This window comes from Loxodonta africana, chromosome 26, assembly GCF_030014295.1.
Source record: "Loxodonta africana isolate mLoxAfr1 chromosome 26, mLoxAfr1.hap2, whole genome shotgun sequence".
NCBI lineage: Eukaryota > Metazoa > Chordata > Mammalia > Proboscidea > Elephantidae > Loxodonta > Loxodonta africana.
This window is the reverse complement of record NC_087367.1, coordinates 42,074,376-42,092,279: the sequence shown is the minus strand read 5'-3', so window position 1 is coordinate 42,092,279 and position 17,904 is coordinate 42,074,376. Positions and strand designations below refer to the sequence as shown.

The 17,904-nt window shown below is 40.2% G+C and overlaps 1 protein-coding gene across 5 annotated transcripts in view; it reads left to right on the top strand.

The window, feature by feature from the left end:
- Window positions 1–17,380, top strand: part of PCCB (propionyl-CoA carboxylase subunit beta) — a 221,736-nt gene extending 204,356 nt beyond the window's left edge. For 4 of the 5 annotated variants that reach the window (XM_010599497.3, XM_010599496.3, XM_003419982.4 and 1 more), the window contains 5 exons: window positions 13,876–13,983; window positions 14,242–14,342; window positions 14,766–14,864; window positions 15,924–16,023; window positions 17,062–17,380. In XM_010599497.3, coding sequence (XP_010597799.3) covers window positions 13,876–13,983; window positions 14,242–14,342; window positions 14,766–14,864; window positions 15,924–16,023; window positions 17,062–17,183 — 530 coding nt within the window. In that variant the 3' untranslated portion in view covers window positions 17,184–17,380. The remainder of the gene's footprint in view (window positions 1–13,875; window positions 13,984–14,241; window positions 14,343–14,765; window positions 14,865–15,923; window positions 16,024–17,061) is intronic. The other variant, XM_064277283.1, reaches the window with a different exon arrangement.
- The last annotated feature ends 524 nt before the right edge of the window (window positions 17,381–17,904 follow it).

Genomic DNA, 17,904 nt, shown 5'->3' with positions numbered 1-17,904 from the left:
AGGCGCTGATCAGAAATGTCCCAGCTAAAAACTTTTTCCCAGTGTGTAGGTAGTCTTTTTATTCTTTTGGTGAAGTCTTTGGATGAGCATAAGTGTTTGATTTTTAGAAGCTCTGAATTATCTAGTTTTTCTTCTACATTCTCTATAATGTTTTGTATACTGTGTATGCCATGTATTAGGGCTCCTAACGTTGTCCGTATTTTTTCTTCCATGATCTGTATCGTTTTAGATTTTATATTTAGGTCTTTGATCCATTTTGAGTTAGTTTTTGTGCATGGTGTGAGGTATGGGTCTTGTTTCATTTTTTTGCAGATGGATATCCACTTATGCTCGCACCATTTGTTAAAAAGATTGTCTTTTCCCCGTTTAACTATTTTGGGGCCTTTGTTAAATATCCACTGCTCATATGTGGATGGATTTATGTCTGGATTCTCAGTTCTGTTCCATTGGTTCATGTATCTGTTGTTGTACCAGTACCAGGCTGTTTTGACTACCGTGGCAGTATAATAGATTCTAAAATCAGATAAAGTAAGGCCTCCCACTTTGTTCTTCTTTTTCAGTAATGCCTTACTTATCCGGGGCCTCTTTCCCTTCCATATGAAATTGGTGATTTCTTTCTCCATCTCTTTAAAGAATGTCGTTGGGATATGGATCGGAATTGCATTAAATGTATAGATCGCTTTTGGTTGAACAGACATTTTTATAATGTTAAATCTTCCTATCCACGAGCAAGGTGTGTTCTTCCACTTATGTAAGTCTATTTTGGTTTCTTGCGGAAGTGTACTGTAGTTTTCTTTGTATAAGCCTTTTACATCTTTTGGTAAGATTTATTCCTAAGTATTTTATCTTCTTGGTGGCTACTGTAAATGGTATTGATTTGGTGATTTCCTCTTCGATATTCTTTTTGTTGGTGTAGAGGAATCCAATTGATTTTTGTATGTTTGTCTTACATCCCGATACTCTGCTGAACTCTTCTGTTAGTTTCAGTAGTTTTCTGGAGGATTCCTTAGGGTTTTCTGTGTATGAGATCATGTCATCTGCAAATAGAGATACTTTTACTTCTTCCTTGCCAATCTGGATGCCATTTATTTCTTTCTAGTCTAATTGCTCTGGCTAGGACTTCCAAAACAATGTTGAGTAAGAGTGGTGATAAAGGGTATCCTTGTCTGGTTCCCGATCTCAATGGGAATGTTTTCATACTCTCTCCATTCAGGGTGATGTTGGCTGTTGGGTTTGTATCCTAAACCACCACTGCCATCAAGTCTATTCTGACTCATAGCGACCCTATATAAATACCCTTTATTATGTTGAGAACTTTTCCTTCTATTCCTATTTTGCTGAGAGTTTTAATCATGAATGAGTGTTGAACTTTGTCAAATGCCTTTTCTGCATCAATTAATAAAATCATGTGATTCTTGTCTTTTATTTATGTGGTGGATTATATTAATTGTTTTTCTAATGTTCAACCATCCCCCTGCATACCTGGTATGAATCCCACTTGGTCATGGTGAATTAGTTTTTTGATATGTTGTTGAATTCTATTGGCTAGAATTTTGTTGAGGATTTTTGCATCAACATTTTTTTTTATTCCTGAGGAATATAGGTCTATAATTTTCTTTTCTTGTGGTGTTTTTACCTGGTTTTGGTATCAAGGATATGGTGGCTTTATAGAATGAGTTTGGTAGTATTCCATCCTTTTCTATGCTCCGAAATACCTTTAGTAGTAGTGGTGTTAACTCTTCTCAGAAAGTTTGGTAGAACCCTGCAGTGAAGCCGTCTGGACCAGGGCTTTTTTTTTGTTGGGAGTTTTTTTATTACCTTTTCAATCTCTTCTTATGGGTCTATTCAGTTGTTCTACCTCTGTTTGTGTTAGTTTAGGTAGGTAGTGTGTTTCTAAGGAATTCATCCATTTCTTGTAGGTTTTCAAATTTGAGTGTACTTTTTCATTGTAATCTGATATGATTCTTTTCATTTCATTTGGGTCTGTTGTAATATCGCCCATCTCATTTCTAATTTGGGTTATTTGCTTCCTTTCCTGTTTTTCTTTTGTCAGTTTGGCCAATGGTTTATCAATTTTGTTGAGTTTTTCAAAAAATGAGGTTTTGTCTTGTTAATTCTTCCAATTGTTTTTCTGTTTTCTATTTCATTTAGTTCAGCTCTAGTTTGTATTATTTGTTTTCTTCTGGTGCCTGTGGGTTTCTTTTGTTGCTCTCTTTCTATTTGTTCAAGTTGTAGGGATAATTCTTTGATTTTGGCCCTTTCTTCTTTTTGGATGTGTGCATTTACTGATATAAATTCGCCTCTGAGCACCGCTTTTGATGTGTCCCAAAGGTTCTGATAGGAAGTGTTTTCATTCTTATTGGATTCTCTGGATTTCTTTATTCCATCCTTAATGTCTTGTATAATGCAGTCTTTTTTGAGCAGTGTATTGTTCAGTTTCCAAGTGTTTGATTTCTTTCCCCTGCTTTTCCTGTTATTTCCTCTTTTATGACCTTATGGTCAGAGAAGATGCTTTGTAATATTTTAGTGTTTTGGATTCTGCTAAGGCTTGCTTTATGACCTAATATGTGTTCTATTCTAGAGAAGGTTCCATGTGCACTAGAACAGAAAAGAAAGTATAGTTCGTTGCTGTTGGGTGGAGTATTCTGTATATGTCTACGAGGTCAGGTTGGTTGATTGTGGCGTTTAGATCTTCCGCGTCTTTATTGAGCATCTTTCTGGATGTCCTGTCCTTTACCGAAAGTGGTTTGTTGAAGTCTCCTACTATTATTGTGGAGCTGTCTATCTCACTTTTCAATGCTGATAGAGTTTGTTTTATGTATCTTGCAGTCCTGGCATTGGGTGCATAAATGTTTAATGTAGTTCTTTCTTCTTGGTGTATTGTCCCTTTAATCATTGTATAGTGTCCTTCCTTATCCTTTCTGATGGATTTAACTTTCAAGTCGATTTTGTCAGAAATTAATATTGCCACTCCTGCTCTTTTTTGATTGTTGTTTGGTTTAGATATTTTTTTCCATCCTTTGAGTTTTAGTTTGTTTTTGTCTCTAAGTTGTGTCTTTTGTAGGCAGCATATAGATGGATCTTGTTTTTCAATCCATTCTGCTACTTTCTGTCTCTTTATTGGTGCATTTAGTGCATTTACATTCAGGGTAATTATGGAGAGGGAGGCATTTAGTGCTATGATTTCGATGTCTTTTTTTGTGTGTTGAGAGTTTCTTTTTCCCACTTGATTTCATGTGCTGAATAGATTTTCCTTATATATTATCCTTTCCTCATATTTGTTGTTGATTTTGTTTCTGCTGAGTCTGTGTTTTTCCCTTGTATTTTATTTTGATGAGTAGGATAGTTTGTCTCCTTTGTGGTTACCTTATTATTTACCCCTATTTTTCGAAGTTTAAAACTACCCTTTTATTTCTTTGTATCGCCCTATCTTCCTCTCCATATGGAAGGTGTATGATTACATTTCTTAGTCCCTCTTTATTATTTTAATGTCTTCTTTTATATAATAACATCGCTTTTACCCTGTTTGAGTGCTTTTTTTTTTTTTAAATCTTGCTTTGTTTTTTTTGATTTCCCTGTCTGGGTTGACTTCTGGTTGCTCTGCCCAGTGTTCTAGTCTTGGGTAGAGACCTGATATTATTGATTTTCTAACCAAGGAACTCCCTTTAGTATTTCTTGTAGTTTTTGTTTGGTTTTTACAAATTCCCTCAACTTGTGTTTATGTGGAAATGTCTTAATTTTACCTTCATTTTTGACAGCTTTGATCGATGTATGATTCTTGGCAGGCAATTTTTTTCCTTCAATTTTTTGAATATGTCATCCTGTTGCCTTCTTGCCTGCATGGTTTCTGCCGAGTAGTCTGAGCGTATTCTTTTTGGGTCTCCCTCATAGGTGAGTTTTCTTTTATTCCTCGTTGCTCTTATAATTGTCTCTTTATCTTTGGTTTTGGCAAGCTTGATTATAATATGTCTTGGTGACTTTTCTTTTAAGATCTACCTTATATGGAGTTCTATGAGCATCTTGGGTAGATATATCCTCATCTTTCACAGTATCAGGGAAGTTTTCTGCCAACAAGTCCTCAACAATTTTTTCTGTATTTTCTGTTATCCCTCCCTGTTCTGGTATTCGAATCACTTGTAGGTTATTTCTCTTGATAGAATCCCACATGATTCTTAAGTTTTCATTTTTTAAAATTCTTTTATCTGATTTTTCTTCAAATATATTTGTGCCAAGTGATTTATCTTCGAGTTCAGAAATTCTAGCTTCTACTTGCTCAGTTCTGCGCCTCTGACTTTCTACTGAGTATCTAATTCTGTAATTTTATTGTTAATCTTCTGAATTTTTGATTGCCGTCTGTCTATGGATTTTTGCCACTTATTAAACTTTTCATTATGTTCCTGAATAATCTTTCTGATTTCTTCAGTTGCTTTATCTGTGTGGTCCTTGGCTTGTTCTGCGTATTGCCTCATTTCCTTCCTGATGTCTTGAAGGGTTCTGTATATTAAACTTTTGTATTCTGCATCTGGTAATTCCAGGAATGCACTTTCATCTAAAAGATCCCTGGATTCTTTGTTTTGAGAGCCTGTAGAGGTGATCATGGCCTATTTCTTTATGTGACTTGATATTGACTGTTTTCTCCAAGCCATCTATAAGTTATTGTATTAGTTTATGTTTGCTTACTGTGTCGTAGCTGCTTGCTTTGTTTTGTTTTGGTATAGCCCTATTGGTTGCTTGAGTGAGCTAGCTTGATTATTTTTGCCTTTGGAGCTCTGGTGTCCTGTCCTCAGCTTGCTAGAGCTTTTATCAGGTATATCAGTCTAGGAGTCCATTCAGTTTTCTTATATGAATTCAGCTCAGGTTTCCAGGTAGCTGATATCAAGTGTGTGGTACAGGCTGTGTCCTACAGTCTTAGAGGGGCAGGGGTGATTGGTGTATATATTGGTATCTGATTGTAGCGGGAATGATGCTCTGAACAAGGCAGGGGGCTTAGAACCGACCCCCAGGTGTCTCTGAGGAAATCGTGTCTCTGTTCCCTAGAGTGTGCTGGTGGGTGGTTTCTGCAGAGGGACCATGGGCACCCAAAGTTTTTGTTGTAAGGACTGGAGGTACCAGTTACAGGTGGCTGGGTGACCTGCGTGGAGTTACCAGTCCTTAGGTCCCTGTTGTGGGTAGGTGAGGACCTTGTTTAATAGCAAAGCAATATTAAATATCAAACACCCACCTCTTCACAGCACAGCTGAAATGGCTGGCATTTGCCAACAAGGGCCTATTCTCCCGAAATAGGCCCACACAGGTCCATGCAGAAGGGAAAGGTGCTCAAGGTCCATGGACAGTTTATGCCTGGACAGGAGGCACTTGTGTCCTGAGCTCCCCAGGTTAATGCAGCTAGCAAATTATCTTTTCCACCCAGTTGCAAATTTTTTCCTTCCCCTAGGCCGGGAGGATGACTCTAGGTGCTCACCAGGGTCTCTCTCAGGCCCAGGGATTCAGCCGTTGAAGCTGGCTTGGAGGTGGGGGGAATGCAGTAAAATATATGCAAGTACTTAGCTTTTGCCGAGAGCACCCCATTCTCAGGTTCCGGAGGTGTGAGTGGGCTGTGTGGCTGGCTGCTTCTCCCTGTGAAAACTGTGGCCGAATGCTAGGACCAGCCCACTGCCACCGCCACTGCCTTTGCTCCGGAAATAGTGCCTGAGGGCTCTCCATGATTCAGGTCCGGTAATTCCTCTCCACTTTTGAAGGGCTTCTTCCTCCCCCTGTCCCTCAGTTTGTTGTCTAAGGTTGCCTTTGATGCTCAGGGCTCCCAGCTTGTCACAAATATACTTGTCTGTCTCGTTTTTTCGGGTCTTTGTTGTAAAGAGGGCTTGATGGAAGCGTCTGTCTATTCCGCCATGTTGGCTCTGCCCCCCTCCTTTGCCCATTTTTTAATTGGGTTATTCGTCTTTTTGTCATTGAGATTTTTCAGTATTTTGTAGGTTTTAGAGATTAGACCCTCATCGGATGTGTTGTGTACCAAAATTTTTTCCCAGTCTGTCTTAGGCTCAGTTCTATAGAGAAGCAAAACCAGTAAAGCATATAAATACGTATAGAGAGATTTATATCAAGGAATCAGCTCGCATGATTGCAGAGCTTGGAATGCCCCACATCTTTGGATCAGGATAGAAGCCTTTCTGAATTCACGGAGCCACAGAAGCTCTGAAGCTCACAGGCTGTGAAGGTTGAGAAATCCCCAACGTCGGCAGACAAGATTACAAGGTTTCTTCTGATTCATGTAGCGGCAGGGGCCGGGGAATCGGAGGTCTGTAGGTTGCGGTGCAGGACTCTTGCCTGCAGGTTGTGAAGATTGACGGATCCCAAGATGTACAGGTATGCTGCTAGCTCAAATCTGAAGAACCAGAGGCCAGACAAGAGACAGCTGCTGGATCCAGAAGAAGCCAACAACCTTGGCAAGGCGAGCAGGAAGGAAGAAGGTGGTGGAAGGCAGAGAGATGAAGGCTAAGCTGCCACAGGCCCCATGCCCACTGGTACCACTTAACAGATTCCATCATGGGGGTGATTACATATCAGATTTCAACAAGGAAGTGGTCCAGCCGAGTTGACAAACAATCGTAACCATCACACAGTCTGTAGGTTGTCTTTACTCTTTTGATGAAGTCGTTTGATGAACATAAGTGTTTGATTTGTTTGATTTTTAGATACTCCCAGTTATCTAGTTTCTCTTCTGGTGTTTGTTCATTGCTAATTATGTTTTGTGTTCTGTTTATATCATGTATTATGGCACTGTTTTCTCTCTCTCTTTTTTTTTTTTTTTAATTAGGGCTCTTAGCATTGTCTCTATTTTTTATTCCATGATCTTTATCATTTTAGAATTTATATTCATGTCTTTGATCCATTTTGAATTTGTTTTTGTACATGGTTTAAAGTATGGGTCTTGTTTAATTTTTTTGCAGATGGATATCCAGTTATGCCAGCATCATTTGTTAAAGAGACTGTCTTTATCCCATTTAATGGACTTTGGGGCTTTGTCAAATATTGGCTGCTGATAGGTCGATGAGTTTACGTGTGGATTCTCAGTTTTGTTCCGTCGGTGAATGTATCTCTTGTACTAGTACCAGGCTGTTTTAACTACTGTGGCAGTATAGTAGGTTCTAAAATCAGGTAGTGTGAGGCCTCCCACTTTCCTTCTTTAGTAATGCTTTACTTGTTCAGGGCCTCTTCCCTTTCTGTATGAATTTGATGATTTGGTTCTCCATCTCATTCAAAAATGCTGTTGGAATTTGGATTGGGGTTGCATTGTATATGTAGATTGCTTTGGGTAGAACTGACGTTTTCACAATGTTGAGTCTTCCTATCCGTAAACAAGGTATCTTTTTTCACATATGTATGTCTCTTGATTTCTTGCATTAGTGTCTTGTAGTTTTCTTTGTATAGGTCTTTTATGTCTCTGGTTAGATTTATTCCTAAGTATTTTATCTTCTTTGGGGTTACTGTAAATGGTGTTGATTTGGTGATTTACTCTTCCAAGTTCTCTTTGTTGGTGTAGAGGAATCCAACAGATTTTTGTGTGTTCATCTTGTATCCTGATACTTTGCTGAAATCTTCTATTAGTTGCAGTAGTTTTCTTTGGATTCTTTGGGGTTTTCTGTGTATAAGATCATATCATCTGCAAATATGGATACTTCTACTTCTTCCTTACCAATTTGGATGCCCTTTATTTCTTTTTCTTGCCTTATTACTCTGGCTGGGACTTCCAGCACAATGTTGAATAAGGGTGGTAATAAAGGTCATCCTTGTCTGGTTGCGTTTAGACTCTGTCCAATTAGGATGATGTTGGCTGTTGGCTTTGTATAAATGCCCTTTATTATGTTGAGTAATTTTACTTCTATTCCTATTTTGCTGAGAGTTGTTTTCATGAATGGGTGTTGGACTTTGTCAAATGCCTTTTCTGCATCAATTGATAAGATTATGCAGTTCTTGTGTTTTGTTTTATTTATATGATGGATTACATTGATTGTTTTTCTTATTGTTGAACCATCTGCATATCTGGTATGACTCTGACTTGGTCATGGTGAATTATTTTTTTAATATGCTGTTGAATTCTGTTGAGGATTTTTCATCTATGTTCATGAAGGATATAGGTCTGTAATTTTCTTTTTTTGTGGTGTCTTTACCTGGTTTTGGTATCAGGGTCATGCTGGCTTCATAGAATCATTTCAGGAGTATTCCATCCTTTTCTATGGTCTGAAATACCTTTAATAGTAGTGGTGTTAATGCTTCTCTGAAAGCTTGTTAGAATTCTACAGTGAAGCCTTCTGGGCCTAGGCTTTTTTTGTTGGAAGGTTTCTGATTACTTTCAATCTCTTGTTATAGGTTTATTCAGATTTTCTCCCTCAGTTTGTGTTAGTTTAGGTAGGTAGTGAGTTTCTAGAAATTTGTCCATTTCCTGTAGGTTTTCAAATTTGTTGGAGTATAGTTTTTCATAGTATTCTCATTCTTTTAATTTCATTTGTGTCTGTTGTGATACTGCCCCTCTCATTGCTTCCTTTCCAGTTTTTCTTTTGTCAGTTCGGCCAGTGGCTTATCAAGTTTGTTGATGTTTCCAAAGAACCAGCTTTTGGTCTTGTTAACTCTTTCAATTGTTTTTCTATTCTTTATTTCATTTATATTTGCTCTAATTTTTTAAATTTCCTTTCTTCTGGTGCCCGAGTACTTCTTTTATGGCTCTCTTTGTATTGTTTGGGTAGTATAGTTAATGTTTTGATTTTGACCCTTTCTTCCTTTTGGATGTGAGCATTTATTTCTATGAATTGACCTCTGAGCACTGCTTTTGCTGGTTGCAAAGGTTCTGGTAGGATGTGTTTTCATTCTTATTTGATTCTGTGAATTTGTTTATTCCATCCTTGATTTCCTCTACAACCCAGTAGTTTCTGAGCAAAGTGTTGTTCAGTTTTCATGTATTTTTTTTCCTTGTTTTTTTCCCCATTATTGTTTTCTCCTTTTATGTCTTTATGGTTAGAAAAGATGCTTTGTAATATTTTGATGTTTTGGGTCTGTGGTCTAATATGTGGTCTGTTCTGGAGAATGTTTGATGAGGCATTTAGATTTTCTGTGTCTTTACTGAGCTTCTTTTTGGATGTTCTGTCCGTAAGCGAATGTGGTGTGTTGAAGTCTCCTACCATTATTGTCAAGCTATTTCTCTTTTCAATGTTGTGAGAGTTTGTTTTATGTATTTTGGAGCCCTGTCATTGGGTGCATAAATATTTATTATGGCTATGTTCTCCTGGTGTATTGACTCTTTAATCATTATATATTGTCCTTTCTTATCCTTTGTGGTAGATTTTGCTTTAAAGTCTATTTTGTCAGAGGTAATGTTGCCTCTTCTTTTTATTGATGTTTGCTTGATATATATATTTTTTTTCATCTTTTGAGTTTTAGTTTGTGTCTTTGAGTCAAAGATGGGTCTCTTGTAGGGAGCATGTAGATGCATCATGTTTTTTTTTATCCATTCTGCTGCTGTCTACTGGTGCATTTATGCCACTAACAGTCAGTGTAATTATTGATAGGAGTTTAGTGCTGTTATTTTGATGTTTTTTGTGCATGTGTGTGGTGTTGACAGTTTCTTTGTTCCAGTTTATTTTCTGTGCTGAGTTGTTTTTCTTTGCGAATTTTCTTTCCATCTTTTCCATAGTTGTTGATTTTGTATTTGCTGAGCCTTCATGTTTTTCTTTTTTTTTTTTTTAATTTTGATACGTAGGATTGTTAGTTTCCTTTGTGGTTACCTTAAAATTTACCTCTGTTTTTCCAAGTTTAAATGAACCTTTTATTTCTTGATACCATCTTGACTTCCTCTCCCTTTGAAAGTTCTGTAACTACATTATTTAGTCCCTCTTTTTTGTTTTAATGTTGCTATCTTTTACATATTAAAATGTCTGTTTCTCTGTTTTCAGTGTTCTAGTCTTGGGTTGTTATCTGATACTATTGCTTCTCTAACCTAAGTACTCCCTTTAGTATTTCTTGTAATTTTGGTTTGTTTTTTTCGCAAATTCTCTTAACTTCTTTTTATCTGGGAATGCCCTGATTTTGCCATCTTATTTGAGAGACAATTTTCCAGGATATTTCATTCTTGGCTGAAATTTCTTTTCCTTCAAGGCTTTATATATGTCATCCCATTGCCTTCTTGTCTGCATGGTTTCTACTGAGTAGTCTTATTGACACTTCTTCATAGATAATTTTTGTTTATCCCTAGCTGCTCTTAAAATTCTTACGTTTGGTTTGGCAAGTTTGATATTAATTTGTCTTGGTTGCTTTGTTTTGGGATCTACCCTGTGTGGGGTTTGATAAGCTTTTCTGCCAACAAATTTTCAAGAATTCTTTCTGTATTTTCTGTTATCCCCCCCATTCTTGTTACTTCAGTCACTTGTAGGCTATTCCGCTTGATAGAGTTCCATGTATTTCTCAGGTTTTTTTTTCATTTTTTAAATTCTTTTATCTAATTTCTCCTCAAATAAGTTGGTGTCATGTGTCTTATCTTCAGTCTCACTAATTATGACTTCCATTGCCTCAGTTCTGCTCCTTTGACTTTCTGTTGAGTTGTCTTAATTCTGAAATTTTGTTTTTAATCTTTTGGATTTCTGTTTACTATCTCTTTATGAATTCTTGCAGCCTGTTAAATTTGTCATTTTACTCTTGTATATAATCTTCCTAAGTTCCTCTGTTGCTTCGTTTTTGTGTGCCTTTGCTTTGTGGTTTGCCTGTTCTCTTGAAGACCTCTGTATATTAATCTTTTGAATTCTACCTCCAGTAATTCCAAGACCTTCTCTTCCTCCAGGAGGTTTCCTAGTTCTTTTGGTCACCTGCTGAAACCATCATGGGAAGCCTCTTTATGTTATTTGATATTGGCTGTTTTCTCTGAACCATCAATAAATTATTGTATTTATTTATTTTATGTTTGCTTACTGTATCCTAGCATCTTGTTTTGTTATGACATGCCCAAATAGACTGGTCATGTGAGCTACTTTTATTATCGGTGTCTTTGAAGCTCTCATGTTCTGTCAGGTGGTTAGAGCTATTACTATGTATGTGAGCCCAGGAGTCCATTAATTTTTCTCATGTGGATTCAGTTGAGGTGTCCATGTTGTAAGTCACCAATTGTGTGGTGCAGGTTCTCATCTACAGTCCTAGATGAGCAGGGCTATGTAGGTGTGTTTGGAGCACGCACAGGTATCTGGCTGCAGTAGGAGGTTATGTGCTGAGCAAGGTAGGGGGCTGATGGCTGTAACTGAGTGCCTGGGTAGAAGGCGTGTCTCTGTTTCCTGGAGCTTGGATTTTCCAGCCGGAGTTTGGGTACACAGTGCTGTTTGGTGTAAGGACTGGGAGGCACCACTTATTCTTGGACCCCTGTTGTGTGTGTCTAGGTAAGTAGGTGGAGCCACCAGTTCTCAGGCCTCTGATGTGGTTAGGTGAGGACCCTGCTTAATGGGAAGAGGGTGTCAGACATGATGAATCTGCCACTGCCCCCTAGCTGTTGCATGTGAAAATAGGCTTTAGGTATGTACCCTGTTGTAGTGTGCTAATGAGGGCCTACGGTTTTGAAATGGGCCCACATAGGCCTAGGCAGGGGTTAAAGGCATTCAAAGTCCATGGGCAGTTTGTGCCTATGCCTTGGCAAAGGTGCTATGTGTGCCCTGAGGTCCCGGCTTAGGGGAACTGGCAGAGTATTTTTTCCTCTTTGTTATTTGTTAATTTGTTCCCTCTCCAGAGCCGGGAGAATGGCTTGGAGCATGTAGTGGGTCCCATTTCTGGCCCTGGGTGTGTGGCAGTTGCTGAAGCGGGACAGACTGGGACCGCAGCAGAGGGAAGGAGGCGTGGATAAATGAGAGGGTTTTTTTGATCCCGTGCTGTAGGCTGGATGCTTGCACTTAATTTTTGCAGATCCAGTGCTGCTTTCCCCTGGATCCAGAGGCTCATGCAGACTCTTGGCTAGCCAGTTTCTCCCAGTGTGGAAAATGCGATCGAAGTGCTACTGCTTGCCTCATCCATGCATGCTGGCTGCTCCAGCCTGCAAGGTGCTGGCCAGGTCAGGTCTGGCACATCCTCACTGCTTCTGAACTGTTTCTCCCTCTTCCTGCCTCTCAGTCTGACTTCTGAACCTTGTCTTTGATGTTCAGGGCTCCTAGATTGTCACACATAATCGATTCACCTGTTTTTTTTCGGGTCTTTGTTGTAAGAGGGACCACAGAAAGCGTTGAACTACTCTGCCATCTTGGCTGCACCTCTATTGTTGCTCTTTAGCAGTGATTGTTAACTTGGGGCACTGTTGACTTACTGGGGACATTTGGCAATGTTGAATACATTTTTGGTTGTCACAGATCAGGGGGTGCTACTGGCATCAAATGAGTAGAAGCCAGTGATGCTGCTAAACATCTTAAAATGCATAGGATAGCCATCAACAACAGTGAAATTATCCAGCTCAGAATGTCAGTAGTGTGAAAGTTGAGAAGCTCCACTTCATAGTAAACCTGAAGTCAGTTAATGGAAATCTTCCAGTTTTGTTGTTTATTTTATTATTTTTTTTGAATATAGTTTTGGCTAGTCTTTTTTCCTATTACCATATGCATTTTAGAATCTGCTTGTGGGTTTCTACAAAAGAACCTGTTGTGGTTTTTGTATTAATTTTTTTTAAGATATAGATCTACACTTTCTAATATGCTAGTTATTAAACTTTAAATCTAAAAAAAAAAAAAAATGTAAGTATATTATAAATAAATAATTAAAAATTCACTACCTTAGTTGCACCTGCCACATTTCAAGTGCTCATTAGTCAAATGGGACTAGTGGCTACCATGTCAGATAGCACAACTATAGAACATTTTCATCATCACAGAAAGTTCTTGTGGACAGCGGTGGTATGGATCAGTTTGGGAACAGTAGGTATCTTAACTATCATTCCCATCCATAAGCATTTAAGTTTTTTTTTTTTTTAATAGAAGCTCTGTATCAGATTGTGAAAGTTCCATTCTGTTCCTAGTTTGCTGAGAATTTAATCATGAATGGACTTTGAATTTTACCATGTTTTCTTTATATCTGTTGAAATGGTTTTTCTCTTTTATTTAATAGTGACATTGGTGTTCACATGTTAAACTGACCTTGTAATTTTGGCATAAACCCTGCTTGTGTCGTGGTGCAGTATTTTTTGTATATGTTGCTGGATTTGAGTTGGTAACTTTTTTAAAGGATTTTTTGTACCTATGTTCATGAAGAATTTTGGATTGTTTTCTTCTATTCTTATAATGTCTTTATCTGGTTTTGTTATCAGTAATGCTGGCCTCAGAGAATAATTCGGGAACTGTTGTAGATGGAGAGATTTACCAGTAATTGACTTCCTACTTTGTGCCACTTTATAAATATCATCTCCATTAATTCTTAACAACTATGCTAGGAGGTAGTAACAGCTGCATTTTGCAGGTAAGAAACCTCAAGCTCAGAAAGGTGATTTTTCCCAAAGACATATGACTATACCTGGTAGAACCAGAATCTGATTCCAAGCTTTGTAGACTCTCAGACCAGCCCCTGAATGATACTTTCCACTGGTGATTCCACTGTGGCAAGCCAGGCTATGTGTCAGCCAACAGCAGTCCTTCAGTCTATGAACAGAGCCTGGGTGCCTGCGCTGGGTTGTGCTTCTAGGACGAGAGGTCCTGGGGAGGAGGCCATTCCTGGGCCGTCATTCCCCTGAGGGTTCCCCGCCATTGTTCTGATGAAGAAACATTGGTACCTCCATAGAAACCAGCTCCAGGTGTTTGCTGTGGACATGCTTCCATTGTGGTTAGAACTGGAAATTTCCTAGAAGGTCAGCAGGGATAATCTTTCTATTTCTAGGATGCTTGGATATTAATTCATCTGTGAAGGGGGCTCGTTTTGTCCGCTTCTGTGATGCATTCAACATTCCACTCATCACTTTTGTTGATGTCCCTGGATTTCTGCCTGGTAAGTCAGTGACAGAGGTGGGGGCCAGCAGAGGTGGGTTTGCCTGCTAGGGCACCCAGCTTATTTGGATCTTTTTCTGCAGAGCTCTTTAAGGATTTGTGACTTCTCCATATCCTGGGTGTCCAGGAAACAGTTGTTTGAGGAATGACTCTCCCCTGGCCCTTTTGGGAAGGCAGTGGAAGACCTCACAACTGGGAGTGGTGGGGAAGACTTGCGAGGACTTTTGTGGATATTTAGTAACTGTTATTCATGACCTAGGCACAGCACAGGAGTATGGGGGCATCATCCGGCATGGTGCCAAGCTGCTCTACGCATTTGCTGAGGCAACTGTTCCCAAGGTCACAGTTATTACCAGGAAGGTAAGGAGCCTATTTTTGAGACAGTGACCTCGCTCTGTTTCTCTGCAGCACGCCATGGTTGGAAGTCTGGCCAAGAGTTTCACTAGGGTTGGAAGGAGGAGTGTGCCTTGCCCTCACTTTTGAAAAGGTCTCTTGAGATGGCATTTCCAACCTTGCAGACACATCTATGGTCTTTTAACACAAGGGAACAGAAAGCAGCAGTGGAAGAAAGCCAGGAAAAACAATAACATTCGCTGTGGAATGCTTCAGGGTTGTGCCCACATATTCTCTGCTCTGGCTCCCTGGCCTTGCAGACATTGGGCCTTCCAGAGCTCAGGAGGATTAGTCTTGCTCTTTGTTCCCATATCTTGGCTTCTTTGGGTCTGTCAGTGACATGAGCTGGTTGTCTCAGGATCTAACATTTAGAATTTGGTTGTCTTCTAGGCCTACGGAGGTGCCTATGATGTCATGAGCTCCAAGCACCTTCGTGGTGACACCAACTATGCCTGGCCCACAGCAGAGATTGCAGTCATGGGAGCAAAGGTGAGGACTTCCAGCTTTCCCCTTCCTGAGGTCCAGGGAAGTACAGCTGGGAAAAGTTGGAGAGAGTCTAGAGCCCCGAGTATGGTCTAGGACTCAAGGGAGTTGGGGTCTAGGCCTTGTCAAGGCTTCTTCCTGGGGCCCTGGGGCCAGCTCTGTCTCCTGTCCTGGGCTCTCACTTCAGCACATGCTGTGTCTTCATGCTAAGGGTAGGTGGACAGGTGAAAGGAATGGAAAGAGGGTGGGGGCTGTTGGTAAGAAGGGCATAATAGTGGGTTTTGAGATTGTCAGTAAAGGAGGAGGATTGAATCAGCTGAAGCACCCATTGGGAGGATTGAACATTTCCCACAACCCCACCTCAGCTCCCAGTGAGGGCCCCAGAGCCACTCCTTTCAGCCCATAGGAAGCTGAACCGTAGCTCTGACCTTGTTGGCCTTGGGTAAGGTATTTCCTGTTGCTTAACCTCTATCTCTGTCCTTTCCTTCTTCAAATTGGCTGAAGTGGCTGCTGGGATTGAGCCAGATAACTCCAGGGCCCCACCCCCAGAATGGATTTTCAGGGGTTCTCACTGGAAGACCCATCCTCCAGCCCCCATCCTTCTACATTTGCAGTTTAGTCTGTCCTCTGGCCACTGAAATTTGTGATGAAAGCTCAAGATGATAAAAAAGGAGAATAGTACTTTTACTTCCCTTTTGCAGTGGCCATGGATCCAATAGTGGATAATCTTGGCCTCAATGAAGGATGATGAGAGCAAACAGGGCAGGAAGGAATCTAGAGAGGGTAGCTGATGGCCACATCATTGCCTGTACTGCCTGCTCATTGAGGCCACAGCTGAGCATCACATCACAGCCCTAGGGTCATGATAGTTGGCCCTAGGTAGTGCGTGCTTCTGTGCTCTGTCCCCTGGAGCTGGCACTCCTCTCCAATGCCTTGATTAACCAAGAAGTTCACAACCACAGTACACTTTGTCTAAGAAGTTTGTAACCATACACAAGTGACAGTGAGTTGGAGTTTGCCCAGGTTGGAACCTCCGTTGAAGTTTGGTGACTCCTCTCGTGACAGGGTGCTGTGGAGATCATCTTCAAAGGGCATGAGAATGTGGAGTCTGCTCAGGCAGAGTATATTGAGAAGTTTGCCAACCCTTTTCCTGCAGCAGTGAGAGGTAGGGGACATGGTGGGGAGGGCAGTTTTGCTAATTTGTTTGATGACTTGTTCATTCTTTTACCCCAAAAAGTTTCCCATAACTTCCTCTTGCCCTTGCAGTCAAATAGAGACTGGGGAGTGTTGGGGGTGACCCTAGGAAATCACTTAAGGACGAGACCTGAATATACTGATTGGCAACCAGGATCAAAACATTGCTTAAATGACATAATTTCTAGGTGTTCTAGTTACCCAGTGCTATGTAAAATCGCATCAAAACTTAGTGGTTTAAAACAATTGCTTTTTTTTTTTTTTTGCTTATGGTTCTGAGGGTCAGCTGTTTGGTCTGGGCTCAGCTGGTTGGTTGTTCTGCTGGTCTCGTGTGGGATCACTCATGCAGTGGTAGTCATCTGGTGGCTTGGCTGGGGTTGGATGGTCAATACCTCATTGGTGCTGGCTGTCAGCTGGACTTCTCTCTCCACATAGTCTCTCATCTGTAAGGAGGTTAGCCCGGGACTCTATATAGTGTCCTCCGGCCTGGAAGAGGGCATAGGAGTAGCTGCAAGGCCCCTCGAGGCCTAGGTTTGGAAGTTGCACAGTATTACTTTTGCCATATTCTCCTGGCCAAAATATGTCAGAAAGTCAGGTGAAGAAAGAGGTTCTGCCTCTTGGTAGGGAGAGGAGCAGCTTCACATTGCAGGGACTTGTGTCCAGGGATGGGAAAAATTGTAGTCATTTTTGAAAATACAGATATATTTTCTTAATTTTATTTTCTATTGAATCCATCTTGGAGGGGTGGAGGCATTGAAGCAAGCAGGGCAGGGAGGAGTCTGATTTTCCTTTTGCCAAATAATCCTAGGCCAGAAGATGGGGATTTGCCAAAAGAGTAAGGTTGTTCCTGGGAGGGAAGCAAAGGGTTCACAGGATCCAGCCCCTATTACATCAGGTTGGGCCCTGCTCACACTGTTAGCCCGGGGATGGTCCCTAGGCTCAACACAAAGGTGGAGGGAATATCATCTGGGGATACAGATGACCAACTTCCTTTTCTGTGTTTCACCAGGGTTTGTTGATGACATCATCCAGCCTTCCTCCACTCGTGCCCGAATCTGCTGTGATCTGGATGTCTTGGCCAGCAAGAAGGTGCAGCGTCCTTGGAGGAAACATGCAAATATTCCACTGTGAACAAATCAAAGGAAAATGAACCAAAAACTAAAATTATTGCCTGGCCATTCACACCCCATCCCTGCCTTTTATAATCATGAACCTGGGAATCTAGATACCAGTAGTAACTTAAAATGGCTAAGTTTATTAAATTCTAGAAAGGTCTGTTTTGTACCTTGCTGTAAAATTACTTGCCTTATTAAAAAGCTTAATCGATATTTTTAGTTATAAATTTCATTTTTTATGGTAGAAATATGAAAAATCAAAAAACTAGAAAGAGACCAGTTTAAAGTCTTATCACCCAGAGCTAACCCGTATTGACATGTCCATGTATTGTCTTCCTTTTTCCCTCCCCAAGATTTTTTTTTCTCCGTAGGTGAGATATTAAGCTTGTAGCGCAAAGCGTAATAACGATTGTGAGCATGGCACAGGTCTGGGCAGTGTTTCGTTCCTGTGGTACATAAGGTCGCTATGAGTTGGAACTGACTCAACAGCACCTAACAAAAACAACAACAGGGCAAAGTATTTCTTAGATCTTTTTTTCCTTTCTTAAAGTGGAAATAATATAATATGCCCTGTCCCTTAATTTCTTCCAAGAATTATTGAGTATTAAATGTTTACAGTTGTATGTATGGTGTCTAGCAGCATAGATGCTCAGAAAGGTGTAGTACAATGATTGTAGTATCCATTGATAATTCTTGCTTCAATCAGTTATTCTAACCCCATCGTTTTGTCTGCATTT